The 16,917-nt window shown below is 44.7% G+C and overlaps 1 protein-coding gene across 1 annotated transcript in view; it reads right to left on the reverse strand.

Annotated features, from left to right (window-relative positions):
- LOC129339063 (uncharacterized) overlaps positions 1-16,917 on the reverse strand; it is a 115,376-nt gene that overhangs the window by 54,431 nt on the left and 44,028 nt on the right. The window contains exons 28-40 of the mRNA XM_054993668.1: positions 16,002-16,160; positions 14,818-14,998; positions 14,027-14,238; positions 12,407-12,595; positions 11,122-11,261; positions 10,011-10,173; positions 9,777-9,863; positions 7,583-7,702; positions 6,967-7,059; positions 5,933-6,150; positions 5,057-5,253; positions 3,195-3,497; positions 494-726 (exon numbers count right to left, since the gene is read on the reverse strand). Coding sequence (XP_054849643.1) covers positions 494-726; positions 3,195-3,497; positions 5,057-5,253; positions 5,933-6,150; positions 6,967-7,059; positions 7,583-7,702; positions 9,777-9,863; positions 10,011-10,173; positions 11,122-11,261; positions 12,407-12,595; positions 14,027-14,238; positions 14,818-14,998; positions 16,002-16,160 — 2,295 coding nt within the window. The remainder of the gene's footprint in view (positions 1-493; positions 727-3,194; positions 3,498-5,056; positions 5,254-5,932; positions 6,151-6,966; positions 7,060-7,582; positions 7,703-9,776; positions 9,864-10,010; positions 10,174-11,121; positions 11,262-12,406; positions 12,596-14,026; positions 14,239-14,817; positions 14,999-16,001; positions 16,161-16,917) is intronic.

The raw sequence follows: 16,917 nt of genomic DNA on the forward strand, positions 1-16,917 counted from the left end.
AACGGCCATGGTTTCAGCAGCAGCTGCCACCGCAGTGTTGGCTTTACTCTCATTCTTCTTTCTGAATGTATTTTTAAAAATTACTTCTCCTGGGCTTCCTCTGTGTGTATGTGCTCTGCAGTGGCCACAAACTCCCATGGTGGCCGTTTTGTGGTTGCAACCTCAGAATTCCAGAGGTGCCCACAGGGTCGAAAAGGTTGGGGACCCCCGTGGTGGTGGAAGGTAGGGACCTACGCACACTAACTTCTCCATTCTGCTGAACGATGGTTCTGAATTGGGTCTAGGAGTACCAGGTCAAGGCAATCGACCCACCCCCTGCGTCAGCACTGCTTATCTCCTCATGCTGACTGCAGTGCTGCTGCTTGTTCTGATGGCCCATAATAACAAGAGGTGGGCAGGTGGCGATCCAGGGCAGGCTCGCAGGATGGACAGCCCCGATTTGCAGAAAGTGGCTGAGGCCGCAGACATGCTCACAGGGAATCCTTCTCCTTACCTGGTAGTAGCAGGTCCCTTCAACAGTGAAAGGAACGCCGTGGTTCTTTAGCTCCACAATGTTGTGATCCAAACTGGCTGTTAGCTGGGCCTGGAGAGTCGCTAAGTGCAGTTTCTCAATCCCCAAGACTACAGTAATCTGTTTTTTGCCTCCCAGCAGTTTAACAGTGACGGTCTGATTGGTGCTGCTGACATGGCCATACGTGGCTGTGACGCTGCTTTCTGTGGGCAGCCCTACAGAGGGCAAGGGGAGAGGGAACAAGCACAGAATAATAATGATGATGATGATGATAACAATAGAAACAACAACATTCAATTTATATACCGCTCTTCAGGATAACTTAACACCCACTCAGAGCGGTTTACAAGGTATGTTATTATTATCCTCATGACAATCTCCCTGTGAGGTGGGTGGGGCTGAGAGAGCTCTGGAAGAGCCGTGACTGACCCAAGGTCACCCAGCTGGCTTCAAACAGAGGAGTGGGGAATCAAACCCGGTTCTCTAAATTAGAGATCCGTCACTTTTAACCACTACACCAAACTGGCTCTCATTCATAGCAAAGGATGAAAATTATTTAGGCTTCCAGGTTGCCTTTCTCAAAAGACTCCAAGCAGATCACAAAGATATTTGAAAGCCAATAAAAAAACAGTAACTAAGAAATAACACCTCTAAAACAAGAACAGTAGCAAGCCAATTTACAAAAAGGCCCTCCTCTCCAAAGTTCTGTTTTGTCTGCAGAAGGAAAGAAGCACGTGGGCTTTTTTCTACTTTTCTTTGGCAAGCTGTTCCACCAGATAGGCACTACGTACAATAAAGACAATGTACGTGTGTAGAAGTATGTACAGACATGTCTTTGGCTGGTGGGTGAGCTTGGTTTAAAAGGGGCTGGCAAGAAATGAAAGGGCCGTAGCACTGCTGGAAGGCTACAGGAGATGTTTCCAGGTGAAAGCATTCTTTACTTCGGGACACAAGGTAAAGTATCTTCTGGACAAACTTGACTTCCAACAATTATTCCCACGTAGCTTTGATGTCTGAAAGAGTATTCTGTGCGGTGGCTCAAGATCAGTTGAAACTGCTGGAGTTTTAAGAATCTTTTTACTGTGAATTAAAGTACATTCAGAATGGGATATCGAGCATCAAAGCAAAGGTGCCATTAAAAAAACAGACATTGCTCAAATGCTGCTGGGTAATGATCTCTGTGTTTACAATTTCCCTCCTCTCTGTATTTAGGAAGTTGAGCCAGAGGATCTGCTGAGCTAGATGCGCAAACAGCCAGGACGGGAGGTTGCCCTCTCCATAAACCTGCTGCCTGAGGCACTGACCTCAGTTTGCCTCATAGTAGAGCTGGCCCTTTCTGTTGGTGCTAGGAAGGGGAAAGAGTGATGTTCCAATATCACAGCATACATCTGATTTAGGGTTACCAGGCGTGGTCTGGCAACCAGTAGGGGCAGGATGGGGACCACTGCCATGATATCACTTCATGGAAAAAACAGAAGTGAAGTCATGCCTCTCTAGGAACTGCCATAAACTCTATTTCCAGCAATTCCTAAAGAGGACTAAAGTTACTTATGACTTAAGCATCCCCATTTGGCAGAGTCAGCAGAATAGGAGAAATAATCCAATATTGCAACAACGGGATTTGCGGAAAGCATCGACTAACTGCAGACCTTCCTTCCAACATCAGAGGGACCTTCAGAATCCATCAACTTACTTACAGGTAGAAAAGAGGCAGGGGAAAAACAAGCAAAGCATTCAGTAGGCTTTGAACAGTAGACAGTATACATTGCAACTCCACCTAGAGTTCAAATGAACTAAGAGGGTCTACATGGGGATGCTCAAGTGTAGGGAGATGCAATGTTAGCTGAGAAACCTAGTTTAAAAAGACAGAGCCAAAGTATCTGTCAATTTCATCTCTCTACACCAGCAGGCAGAGATCCCTTCTCAGAGGGTTTGTTAATTTCATCTTGGCCTCCCCAAAGGCTCTGTCAAATTCACCTCCTCTCCAGGGAGGAGAAGATGAAATAAACAAACCCTCTGAGGTGCAATCTCCACCAGCTCTGTCTTTTTAAACTACCCTCCTGTACTGAGATGATATTGACAGAGCCTTTGAAGAGCAGTCTCCACTGGCTCTGTCTTTTTAAACTACGCTTCCCGGCTAACATTGTGTCTCCCTACATTTGAGCATCCCTGTGTAAGATGTCTCGTGTAGAGAGACTCTAAAGCTCACTCTGAGCTAGTATTTACGTTAATTAGGTTGCTCCTATGAGCTTCCCCAAGGCAACGGGCTCTGTGTCAGGCCGTGCCATTGCGCCACGCCAATCCTTGACCCTGGCCAAAACACAAGCCTGGCTCTCCCTCCTCATTCCAAGATGCTCACCCTTGAGCCACATTTTCAAGTTGGTTGCCTTCATTACAGTACCATTTTGACTACAGTGATGAGAAATCAAGCATTTAGCCTTCATGCACTGGATATGCATTTTATGTATTACTGTGCCAGATATAGGGACCCACCTAATTTAAAAATAATATTTGAACCTCATGCTGTCTTTAAAAAAATTCCAACATGGTGTGCCTCCAAGCATGGATGCTTAAATTATACTGCTTTAATCAAGCTCAGGCAAGCAATAAAACAAATGACAAACGGAGACTCTCTCTAGACTTGACCATATGCGTCCTAAACTGAAAGGAGTCCAGGATTTACCTGCTGAGGACAAGGCATGCATGTTGTGCAAGAGCGTGCCTGTGACTCCAGTCTGTTCCCGAAGACTGACTTTGGAGACTGCTATGCAAAGAATGGTTTTGTCCAGATCCATCCTGGCTACACCTCTGTGGAGTCCTTCATTGAGCTCCAGTTGTCCTCTTAGCTTGGCTGCTGCCGGCAACGCTCTGCTGCCATTTTGGCTCAAGGTTGCGGTGATATTATGAACGCTTGAGTTCCCAAGCACATTCCTGTTCAAGATGTGCAATCTATACACTGACTGGTTCATCGCCAAGCTTACAGCTCCTGTGAAAGGGAAGTCAGAAGTTCACTAAGCGTTTCCTTCTAACCGGCGTTTACTTCCGAGATGACTGTACTTTTCAAGGCTTGCTCACAAAGTAGCTCTAAGCTACCTGCCTCCTCCCAAAATAAAATGCAAGGATTTCACATCAGTGAAATGGTGACTAAAAGGAACTTCTGCATCCGGAGGCAGTAAACCTCTCAATCCCAGCACTAGAGGCAACATCAGGGGGAAACATTGGCCTCTATGTACTTTTTGCTGGCCCAGGGCAACTGGTTGGCTGCTGTGTGAAAGAGGAGTTTGAACTAGATGGCTGGCTGGCCTGATATAGCAGAGCTATATTCTTAATTAACACTTATAATAATTAACACTTAATAAGTTTACATTTTATTTTTTTCACATTTAGTATTTATGAGTAGCTAGCACTAAAGAACAACATGTTGAATGTATTTCAGGGCTGTTTCATACATTATGCAGGCAGAATGCCTTCTCTCCAACACAGCATCGTGGGAGCCAACCCAATGCTTTTCAATGCAAACCAGGGTTTTTTTTCAGCTGGAACACAGTGGAATGGCATTCCGGTAGTTCTCCAAAGAGATCACATGTTCTCCAAAGAGATCATGTGTTTGGTGCTCCGTTCACCTCATTCTGTTTCCTCCCACCCGCAGTTCACGGTGTCTGGCTCTTTAGCAGTGCCCAGCCAGCTTGTTTCTGCTGCCTGGCCAGACAGCAGAAGCCGGGGTTTAAAATGACCCTTCCCGTGCTGCTACGCAGCGGCATGGAAAGGGGCACTTAAACCCAGCCGGCTGACTGGCAGGGAAGTCCCCACTAGGCAGCTGAAAAACTGACATTTAAATGCCCCTTTCTGTGCCACTGCACAGCAGCACAGAAAAGGGCATTTAAATCCAGCTGGCTCGCTTCAGGTGCCTGGTGGGGACGTCCCTGCCAGACAGCTGAAAAACCAGGGTTTAAACGTCCCTTTCCCTGCTGCCGTGCGGAAAGGGACATTTAAACCCAGTTGGCTCGCTTCTGCTGCCTGACTAGGCAGTGGAAGCCAGGGTTTAAATGCCCCTTTCCATACCGCTGCACAGTGGCACAGAAAGGGGCATTTATACACAGCCAGCTCGCTTCTGCTGCCTGGCCAGCCAATGGAAGCTGGGGTTTAAATGCCCCTTTCTGTGCCGCTACGCAGCAGCACAGAAAGGGGCATTTAAACCCAGCCGGCTTGCTTCTAATTCTTTAGAATTAAGCCTGGCCTCCTTATCTTTTGCTTTTATATCCTCTGGGGGGTGGCTACACCCTGTGCTATGATGTCATTTCCTGGAAGTGACGTCATAGGGTACTAGCGAGTTCCACCACCTCTTTCCCCAGAAAAAAGGCTCTGATGCAAACAATTCACACAAGTAGCTGCGGATGAGTAGTTCCAATCAAATGGCATATGTAATTCTAAAAAACATGTATTGGGGGGACGGGACAAAAATGCACTATCAAATTGGTGTTTACACCTGTCCACTGGCACTTAAAACACTGCACCTCCCGTCACCCCTTGGTTCAGAATCAATACCTTCATGAATGTTGCTCTTGCACTTCAGAGAACCATTCAGGGAAAGATCTTGGGGGAGGAGGCTCTTTAAACTACCCATATCATGTTGTACACTGGCATGGAAGGTCAGCACAAGACCCGCTTTCTGCTCCTTGGCTCCTACAATGTCCAAGCAAAAGGAATTCTGACTCATCTTCATCACAGAATACAGCATACTTCTGCATGGAAAAAAAGAAGATGCAAGTAAACATAGTGGAATTCCCAGGGGAGCATTCAGCAATTTTTGACACTAAGCAGTATAGAATTTTGTGTATCTGCAACCACCATACAGAGATGTTTAGCCCAATTCCACATTGCATGGACTAATTCTCTAATCTGAGTTCTTCCAGTTCAATTATCTTTAATACTATTTATGTATTAACAACTGTTATGATTAACAACATGAATAACACATGATGAGTCTAGCAGCATCTTAAAGACGAACAAGATTTCCAGGGCATAAGCTTTTGAGAGTCAAATTTCCTTTTGTCAGATATCCTTATGAGCTTTAGATTCTCAAAAGCTTATACCCTGGAAAACTCGTTGGTCTTTAAGGTACTACTGGACGCAAAGCTTGCTCTTTTACCACAGATCAACACAGCCACCCACCTGAAACTATGAATAAACCAAAAAGTCAACAATAAACAAAGATCAAGGAATAACAGTTAGAAACCTCACTGATGTTCCAGAGACATTTAAGAGATACAGGACCAAAGCTTAACTTGAGTTGGAGCTCTTTTGAGTGCCAAAGACCAGCCCTTGAAGCAGGAATTACTGAGCACGTGCCGCGTAGGTTCCTTTTGCCTCTAGGTAACTATAATCCATTTTCAGTGGCATGTGGCTGCTGTTTCCTTTTACCTGGATGGTGAAATCTTCCCTAGGAGCTGCAGCCACAGATATCTCAACTGGGTCAGAATCGCCTGTTTTAAAAAGACGCTCACTCCGACAGTCTTGGAACTCTTTTTTGCCTCGCTGTTAAAATCAGCCTCAAGAAGCACCAGGTCTTTCCCGCTGGAATGAAGGTAAAAGGATCCATTGAGACTGTTTCCACCATAACGCTTTGTGGTAGCATGAGCCTAAGGTACAAGGAAAAATGGAAACAAGGATTCTACTGAATTAGAGTTCAGGTGGCACATCAACGTTTGCATCGAAATACACATTCCTCCTATGAAAAGCAAGATCTCAGAAATTGCTTACAGTTTTCCAGGGTATAAGCTTTCGAGAGTCAAGGCTCCCTTCATCAGATACCTTTCACTCTTATATTCTGGAAATCATGGCCGTTTCCACATGGCTTACCTTGTTCCGGAAAACAGCGAAATCTCGCGTGAAATCTTGTGAGAAGATGCTGTTATTGTGAGAAATCGCGTCAGAAGACACTGTTATCGCGTGAGAAGATGCAATAACAACGTCTTCTCGCGAGATTTCACTGTTTTCCGGAACAAGGTAAGCCATGTGGAAATGGCCCATGTTGGTCTTGAACTTCTACTGCAGACCAACATGGCTACCCACATGAAACTATCCTATGTGGTTGTGAGTGCCAATAGGAGAGGGAGGGGCCAAGGACACTCTACAGGACTCACAACAGGTGAGTCCTTGGCTATCCTTGCTGGGGCCATAGAGAACAACCACCACTGGTAGCAAAGGGCTAGGGACAGCCATCATCTGGCAAACTCTGCTGTGGTCACTTGACATCAGCAACTGCCAAAAGCAGGTGTCCAACTTCCCCTTTTTTGTTTTGTATCACTTTGTAAATTTAGCTAATGGATGATGTCATTGAAGAAATTAGATCTTTGGTTTACCAAAACAATCGTTTTGGAAGGACAGCTGAGAAAGCCAATGGGAATGTTAGGGTGGACAGGAGAGGAGGATCAAGTGACAATAAATCTCAGTACCTGGAAACTTGGAAGAACAGTTGACTGATTCAGATGAGAAAGCTGAGAATAAATTCCCAAGTGAGTTTCCGATCTGTTCAGAAGAGCGCTGAACTGTTTGCACAAGAGATAACAGAGGTTAAGTGAAGACACCCCATTTTGAACAACAGTAACTTCTAATACAGTCCAGATGACAGGTGTTTAACTCATAGGTTGGGACCCTCAGAGTCCTCTCTACTGCTGCCATGTGAGGGGTGGCGGCGGCTGTTTTTTTGCTCCCAGTTAGTCACCCATGGACACGAAGACATTCTACATACATGGGGGGTTCCTTGGGTATTCCAAAATATTACTTTGTGAATTAATCAAAAGATCCTCCACTTCAAATAACCCCAGCCTACGGAGGGCTGAACATGCTCTAAGAAATACACAGCGTTACAAATAGCTGAGAATCAGCTAAAAGGAAGGGGATGTGCAATTAGCCTGACTAAGGACATGAGATAATACAGAGTCCTAGAGAGGGTGATTTCCAAATTATTCCTCCTAATTCCTCATGATCCGCCCCCCCTGCCACAGCTTGTAAAATTAATTTGGTAAATCTCCACATTGCATTGAATGAAAGAGAGGTATAAAATCTGACCTGTGAAGTGTCCTTTTGGTTGACTGTTGTGTTCATATTCAAACCCCAGTCAAAATTTCCCAGCTTGGTTTCTTTAGAAAAGAGCTCCCCCGTCATGACTACTGAGCGTGGAAACTGGAGCTGCAGGGAAGAGAGAACCTGTTAATTTACAAATGTCCATTCTCAGGACCAATGGAAAACATTCAGATTTAACTCAGTGCAATTTCGAGGGCCGTTTATTACACTCTGAGAAGCACACTTACACTTTAAATGTATATATAAAAAAAATAGTGTGAATTCCATGTTTGCAAACACATCTATCAAAAACAGTGTATTTGGAAGCTGAAATTGGCTGCAATTCTCTTTGGAGATTACACTTAAGTTTTCTTCTGCATAATGTGTGAAACTGCCGCATTTCAATACATTGTTTTCCCAATTCTCCCTATTTATTATCCATTTTAAAATCTGTTTTTATTTTATTTTTATTTTTATTGTAATCCCCACTCTGCCATGGCAGCTTGATGGGCCAGCCACACACTATCAGCCCAACCAACCTCATAGAGTAAAATATAGGAGAGGAGAATGATGCAAGCCACTTTGGGTTCCCAGTGGGGGAAAAGGTGGGATATAAATGAAGTAAACAAAGTCATAAATTCAACATTTCGAGGGGTTTTGTTACAGTGTTCCTGCCATATTGCTTCCCCTCAGGAGGTAATTTGGAATCGCTGAATGGTTTAAATTAAGACTACGAGCCAAGCTACAAGTGACGCCTGACACAGGCTGGACACTTGTCAGCTTCCCTCAAGTTTTGATGGGAAATGTAGGCATCCTGGTCTTGCAGCTGTAATGGAGAGCCAAGCTGTAAAACCAGGACGCCTACGTTTCCCATCAAAACTTGAGGGAAGCTGACAAGTGTCCAGCCTGTGTAAGGCGTCACTTGTAGCTTGGCTCTACTTTCTGTAGCTATAGATGTTCACAGACAAAGGAGCGGGCAGGGGGAGGAAAAGAGTTTTCTTTAAGTTACTTACCTGGAACAAATGGATCATCTCCATTTGGACAAGATGCTGGGAACAGGCCAAGCTGGATTTATTCTGGTACTTGCCTAGAAAGCTGATTACCTCTTTTGCATTGATTTTGAGGGTTGCTTCAACTTCACGTTTAGCCTGTTGGGTTGATATTTTGAGTTTTTAAAATGGCTAGATCAGCAGAGCTGGACCTACATTTGAATATGAAAAAGACTGGGCGTTGCCAACTGGGCTGTAAGAAAATAATAATAATAATAACAACATTTGATTTATATACCGCCCTTCAGGACAACTTAATGCCCACTCAGAGAGGTTTACAAAGTATGTCATTATTATCCCCACCAAAAAAAACACCCTGTGAGGTGAGTGGGGCAAGAGAGCTCCAGAGAACTGTGACTAGCCCAAGGTCACCCAGCTGGCTTCAAGTGGAGGAGTGGGGAATCAAACCCGGCTCTCCAGATTAGAGTCCCACGCTCTTAACAACTACACCAAACTGTTCCTTTAACAGAGGTTCACCCAATTTAATCAAAAGGGAGACTACTTTTTTTGGCTAATAACAACAACAACAGCCGGTGGTGCTCCAAAATAGGAATACTTGTATCATTGAGCATTTATGTAATAGCATCATGTAGTATTTCGATGGTTGCTGAAATACTCAAAATACTCTAGATCCGACTACTTAATAAATCAGTATGGAACTATATTTCAAAGGCCTTTTGTGGATTTGCTGCTCAGATATTACAATTAATTCAAAAAAGAGTAGCCAAGCTTTTAAAAAAAACTATCACGAGTGTGGAATTTCCATATCCCATCTGTTCTGACTCTGAGTCTTTAAGCAGACACAAGAGTTTCGACATGCCCTTAAAGGGATGGCGCACTGACAGAACGCTGGTGACGTCTCCATTTGCAAAATCTTTGCGGGCCATTTGGCTTCTGTTTTTTCAGTGCCTTTTTTGTAACCACAGAAAGTGCATTCTCAAAAAAGATGCTGAAAAAAAAGAAGAAGCCAAACAGCCTGCGACTGTCTGTATTCCCAGCGAAAAGCCTCCAGCATTTGGTGAGTGGGCTGTTCCTTTAAGGGTTTAATTTTTCCTTTAATTTTATCTGAAATTTAAAAAAACCCTGTAAAATATTGCATAGCCCTTATGTGCATGAGTGAATTGTTGCCTCCAGTTTGTCATCTAACTTACACTGCTGAGATTCCGAGTCGTGAAACAGGCTTCTGTGCGCTTGGGAAATGTCTTGCTGCTGTAAGGATGAGCCAACGCAGCACAAATCTGAAGATGCAAAGTGGGGAGGGGTAGTGGAGGGACATGGGGAAGAGAGAGGTGACTGCAAGCTGGAAACGTCATCCTCTTTTATAGGCTCTTAAAGTTACAGGAAAAGATCCCCCCCTTGCCCCCACTGCCTTAACCCTCACTCACGTATGGATTTTCAGTTTGATAGCCCAGTGTGAGTGTTTGGACAGACTCTTCCAACTCATTGATCAAAACTTTGGTCTCCAAGGAATAGTGCTTCTCCTTTTTGTCCACTGTAAAGGTTTCCTGAAGAAGGAAACTTTGTGGAATGGGCAATTTAAACAGATGCCTGGGATGCAAAGAAAAAAACAAGGCAAAGACCTTTAGTTTGGCCAGAGAGAAAGGAAAAGACAATCAGGTATTTGCTTTTAGATCAAACAGCTACAATGGGATGCTGCCCTGGATCCTTATGGAAAGACTGGATCGGATTATATGGTTACACAAAGTTAATGAAGACTTTAATTCAACACCGAGCAATTTATGACCAGCTCCTGTACATTTGCTCTTACAGGGCATTGTTTCTAAGCAGATTTAAACCTCAACAGCTTTCATAAAAGTTCTGAAGAAGAAAATGGTTATCTGCACCGCACTGGGTTGGTGGCAGTGAAAGCCCTGACCTTCAGTGGCTAATCTAGTATGATGGTACAGAATGCTCATGAATATTCCAACTACTCAGTGAAAACAACTGTCAAATGTTTGCATGCCATCTTCTGCGAGTGAAAGTGATGTTTTTTGGCAGGGATAACAACTCCACACAGGGCCTTAGTATTTGGGCAAGACTGTGAAGGTCAGGAGGTCAGGAAACTAATGAGGAAGGGAAAATAAGAGAGCCAATTTGGCACAGGAGTTAGAAAGTGAGACTGGGATGAAGCCTGAGCTCATTCAAATCCCCATTTTGACATGAAGCTTCCTAGGTGCCCTTTGAACGGGGCAGTCTGTTGCAGCCTCACCTAACTCACAGTGTACTTGTGAAGATAATATGGGGGGCATATATGCTGCCCTGAACAGGCTGAAAATCCAAAACATAGGTGTTTAAAAAAAAAGCAGGTATGAGTTGAAGGAAGGACACAGAGTAGACTAACTGGAAAACAGGAAATTGAGGGAATGTCAGAGATAGTGGTATGAGGGGGAAAAAGCCAGAGAGGAGAGGACTTGTGTCATTTTGAGTAGCAACCTTAACTTAGTAGCCAACATTTTGGCCACAAGCATCCAGGAAGAAGGGGGGGAAACATAGTACCTGAAGTGGAGGATCCCCTGTTTTTGATAGAACATTTTTTCCTTCCTGACTTCTTCTATCTGTGCCCCAACATCCAACATGACTGGCAGGTTCTTGTTGTCCGTCCACAAAACCCACATGGAGACATTGGTCTTTTTAGGCTGTGTTCGAGAAGGCATATCCGAGCAATATTGAGAACAGGGAAGCAAAAGACATTGGGACTTTCACATTCAAGGCATGACAAGCATACAGCGCCAAGCCATGCCGAGATGAGGCAACTGTTCCACAGGTGTCTGAAAAACTGCTTCAGCATATCCACATTAAGGCCTCAGGACATCTATACTTGCTTAAGAGTGAATTACTTACTTCTGCACTTGTCTAACATCACTTTGACTGCCATCTTAAAGGACACTTTCTTAGGAGTAAACCCTGCTGGATGACATAGAACTTACTTCTGAGAAGGGCTCCTTAGGATTTATCCCTCTGTTACTTAGTAAGTTATAGAATACATTTAGAATTTCCCCTGCTTTTTTAGTGAGAGAATTCTAGAAATTTTTATTGGCTGTGAGGATCGCATTCATTTTTCCATTTGTTTCTTTGAAGCCATGCCCAGAAATCCCTAGTGCTGAAGGCTGGCAAAAGTCCTTCATCCAATTCATTGGTTTATTTTTTACATTTTTTATTCTGCCCATCCTCAAAGGAGCTTAGGGCAGCTTTCCATTGTTCTCTCCTCTTCCATAGTTATCCTTTTCCATTTTTATCTATTTTTATCCCGAGGTAAGTTATCCTGAGAGAGCTTGACTTGCTCTAGGCTACCCAGGGCTTTTTTTCTGGGAAAAGAGGTGGTGGAACTCAGTGGGTTGCCAGTACAGGGGGCAACTCTTGGTGAGATGTGGTGCCCCTGGTACCAAATGTGCGCGTGCAAAGTGCGCACACGCTCTCAGGACCAATAACGTCACTTTGGGTCAACTGGAACAAGGGAGGAGTTTTTAAAAGTTTAAATCAACCTCGGCAAAAATGGTCACATGGCTGGTGGCCCCGCCCCCTGATCTCCAGACAGAGGGGAGTTTAGATTGCCCTCCACGCCAGGGCAATCTAAACTCCCCTCTGTCTGGAGATCGGGGGCGGGGCCACCAGCCATGTGACCATTTTCAAGAGGTTCTGGGACTCCGTTCCACCGCGTTCCAGCTGAAAAAAAGCCCTGAGGCTACCCAATAAGTTTCATGGCCACACGGGCATTCAAACCCGGATCTCCCAGAGCCTAACTGGACATGTATAATCACTATGCTACACTGGATCATCTTACCGCCTCCAAGTGAAAGTAAGCAGCTGAGATATTAAACTCTTGTTTGGCGGACTTGATCTTGAAATGGAGAAACTTGGTGTATTCGCTGTTTTCCAGACGAATCTCATTCTTGATCAGCTGGTTCCACAGAGACACTATTTCAGTTTGGCTGTGCAGAATGTTCTTCTCGAACCGATTGACTGTGGATGCCTGAAAGACAGAATTATATCATTTTTGGTGGCTATAACTTAATTTGCCCTGACTGGGATGGCCCAAGCTAGCCTGATCTCATCAGATCTCAAAAGATAAGAGGGCCAGCCTTGATTAGTACTTGGATGGGAGACCAACAAGGAAGTCCAGGATTGCTGCGCAGAAGCAGGCAATGGCAAACCACTTCTGAACGACGCCATAAGTCATTTGCAATTTGATGGCACTTTCTACCACCATAACTAAATTCTTTCTACTGCATGACAGTCAATAAATGAACAACCAAACACTGAGAGATCAGGTTGTATGCAATTGATTTGCATATGGAATAGGAAAGGGCTGCAGTAGGCCCATTTGCATGGAACTGGCTAGCTAGTAGAAGACAACTTGGCTAACAGTGCAATCCTAAGCAGAGCTTCACACTGGATTTTGATGGGTCCAATTCTTCTTAGGATGGCACCGTTGAACACACCCAAGGGTTGTCTGGTCCACTTCCTTATTGGAATGACCTTGAGCTCAGTAGTATAGGATTTCTTTTGCACGTTTAAGGTCCCATGTTCAAATCCCAACACCTCCAACTTAAACAAAGTAACAGCGCTTCCACGTTCGGAGACCATAACTCTCTGAATATCCATTGCAAGAAAAGGCAAGAAACTAGGAGTCTTTGGCTTCTGCTTTCAGCTTGTAGGCCTTCCAGAGAGAACTATTTATTTCTTTACATTATTTATAGTCCACCTTTCTCATTGAGACTCAAGGCAGATTACACAGTGTAAATCAATACAATCAGAGTTTGGGACATCCAATAAGCAAGGAAATAGGATTAGGATTGCGGAAACCTGAAAACAAGCAGAAATCTGAAAATAGAACTGAAACAAAGCACAAGCATTAACATGACACATTAAACAATGCAGAAATTACATAGCAGGATCACATTTAGAGCACAGACAGTATGAACTATACGCAGTAGTATAGTCCACAGTCCCTACCCCTTTACCAAATAATCTTTCTGAAACATTTCATTACAGTATGTGTACAGGCAGTTGATTTTGCCCATTTGCAAGGTGGCACCTGCTGAAGGCCCTGTTCGGATGAACGAAGCTGTTGTGTTGGAGGGGAGGGGTAGAAGCGGTCCTGCAGATAGGACAGACCCAGGCCATGAAGGGCTTTGTATGTGATGGCCAAGACCTTGAACTGAGCCTGATAACTGATGGCAGCCCCTGAAACCATGGAACATGCCACCCTATCCCTGCATTGTGAAGTGGTACAGTCCATTCTGCCCTCCCCTCCTTGCATCCTGCTGTATGCATGCCTAAGTCTGGGGAAATGAAGGTCTTAAAAAATTAAGGACGATTTAAATCGGAACTATACTAATGAGCCTACAAAGCCTGACCTTATTAAAGGACCACCAACACAGCAAGAGCAAGGCAAACAAACCCGCAGGTAGGTCGTGGTTGGCGTGTGGATCCAGAGTCTCCCTTCCTTGTCACCTTCTTTATCTCTACAGAAGATTTCCACGGCCAGACCTTTGATGACAAAGGCCTTCCCAGCAGTGAACTCCGTGGTTGCTGAATAAGTCGAACGATGCAATTGGTGCAACTTGTGAGCAGCGTAGAGGTACAGCCAAGGGGTGTCCATGTTGAATGTGCCTGTAAAGAATGCAAACCTCCAAACATGAGCCTCTCAAACCTCATTTTCCATGTCAATTTTAAAATGCAAACCCAGAAAGTGTTCTTATTCATCACCATCACCAATAAACCCTGATGGATTGGAATTCTGAAATTTAGGGCCCATTTTTGAATGTATGTGAGATTTTTGTCCCCCACCTGCTTCTGTATATCTAATACTTGTTTCTTTCAGTATCATTCCTCACATTTTAGCTTGCTCTTCTGAGGCGTCATACATAATCCCCCTCACAACAACCCTGTGAGGTAGCCAGGTCTAAGAGAGAGAGAGAGAGAGAGAGAGAGAGAGAGAGAGAGAGAGAGAGAGAGAGAGAGAGAGAGAGAGAGAGAGAGAGAGTCACCCAATGTCACTTACAGTGAACTTTGGGGCCATGCTGAAATTCGAACCTGGGACCTCACAGTCCAACACTGTGACCCCTATCAGACCACACGAGTTCTCAAGTTAACAGCAAACAACATTTCAAAAACGCTTCTTAGAATCCTAGCATCTGCCCACAAGGGCTGCTTTTCTGATTGAACAGAAGTATTTGATAGCGATGCTACCTTCCCATTTCCTCAGGTCGGGTCTGGAGGAATCTTTCCACTGCAGCCCTGCTACGAACGGCAGGCGGTTGTTGTACTGCACTTTGAAGTGGGTGCTGCTTTCTGTGAAACTCTGAGCCGAATGGGAGTGCTGGAGCTGCGTCCTGTAGTCCACTTCCTTTTCTGACACATGAGCTGTGAACTAGAAACAAGGAACGTATTTCTTAAATTACGAATCAGACGTTGCCTTGAACCACACGAACAAGTTTCAAAGCAGGTTCCTCTGCGGTTGCCTCTATGGTGCACAATACTGTGCTCTCTTGTGTTTTTATAAAGAAATTGGTTAAAGCTAGTTTTTTTAAAAAGACAAGGGCCCAAACCGTACATGAAAACATAGTGCCATTGTCAGAATTTAAGATGTGCTATTTGGACTTTAAAAGCATCCAGGGGACAAAATATGTACATGGAGTTATTCCCCTCTGCTATTTCCTCATTTAAAAATGCCCCCCTATTCACTTTAAGGTCACAGGGTGGAAAAAGACATACAACAGGGCTCCCTGGAAGGGGGTGGGGGGTCTGGGATACATGGAATCAGTTTGGGGGTTACTAGACATGAGAAACTCTGTGTAGGATCTGTTAAAGAAGCAACGTCTGGTGTACAAAGCGAAAGAAGCAGAACCACAAGTGACAAAAGGCACAGATTGGACACTTGTCTGCTTCCCTCAAGTTTTGATGGGAAATGTAGGCAACTTGGCGGAATGTTGGACAAGTGACAGTTGAAAAGTCCATTGGACAGCAGTCAGAGAGCGAAGCTGCGAGACCAGGACGCCTACATTTCCCATCAAAACTTGAGGGAAGCAGACAAGTGTCCAACCTGTGCCTTTTGTCACTTGTGGTTCTGCTCCATGATGAGACCCTACAGGGGCAGCAAGGGCTAGTCAGATACGAATGTGAGGACAGCACCTCTCTTTCTATTGTCATTTCCTTGTCTTGTCTTGAGATTGGTACTCTTAGGGCAATATCCTGCTTCTTTTCGGAACCACACACTCTCTGTTCCAGTCAGCTAGATGCCTGTCTCCATCTTTCCAGTTTACTATCAAGTATGTTAGTTCCTACATAAACTTTCTTTACTCTTTAATCAGTTCGCATGGCTGATGTTGTGCAAACACTCTGCCAACAAGATCGCAGCATAACTCTGCTGTTACCTCCATGAAATAACTGGTCAGATTTGGGTTGGAATTATTTTTAAAGGTCTGGCTGACCAACACCCTCTTCTTGTTGTTGAATTCATCCCAGTGCTTTCCATAGTTCACCTCCAGTTTGGAGTGCAGCTGAGATGCCGTTTCTTCATGGTGCAAATGAACCTGCAGAAAGAAAAACTTAATGCTTTATTATCATCCTCACTTCTTTTCTTCTCAAGAATTTCAGTGTTCACTCGGTGAAAACAAGAACTCTGCTGGGCTAGAGTTGCCAGTTGCCTGCTGGGGGTGGAGGATCCCCCACTCCCACCCTCACTTCCACTTACCTTGCCTTTGGGGATGGGAGAACGTGCCTCCCAGGGCATGCTCTTGGGTGGCACGATGCACTCCTGTGCTCTGCAACAGCTCAATTTGGGACCGAATCGGGCTGGATTTGGGCAAGATTTGGGCCAAAGTGGGCTGGATTTGGGCCAGATCGGGCTGCTGCAGAGTGCAGGAGTGCTCCTGCATTCCATAGTGGCCTGATTCAGGCCCAATTCAGCTCCCTGTGGAGCGTGGGAGAACTCCCAGGGTGGCACGTGGCCTGCACAATGATATCACTTCCCAGAAGTAACATCATCACGCAGGCTGGGAACATGTACGCACACTCTGCATGCATGTAAGGGGGATGACAGGTAGGTGCCAGGCCTCCAACCTCCCGCCCGGGGTGGTAGGGGGACCTGGCAACCCTATGCTGGGTCCATCATGTCTAGCATTCTGTTTCCTTCTGAGGCTAACCAGACGCCCCCAGAAACTCTACAAGTAGAGACTCAAACAACTATTTTGAAATCTGTGAGCTTTTTATGTCTCATAAAATGCAATATGATGTTAACATAATGGTCATTGGCCAATACATGCTGCGATGTGTATTAAAATCATGACT

Source organism: Eublepharis macularius, chromosome 12, assembly GCF_028583425.1.
Source record: "Eublepharis macularius isolate TG4126 chromosome 12, MPM_Emac_v1.0, whole genome shotgun sequence".
Taxonomy (NCBI): Eukaryota; Metazoa; Chordata; class Lepidosauria; order Squamata; family Eublepharidae; genus Eublepharis; species Eublepharis macularius.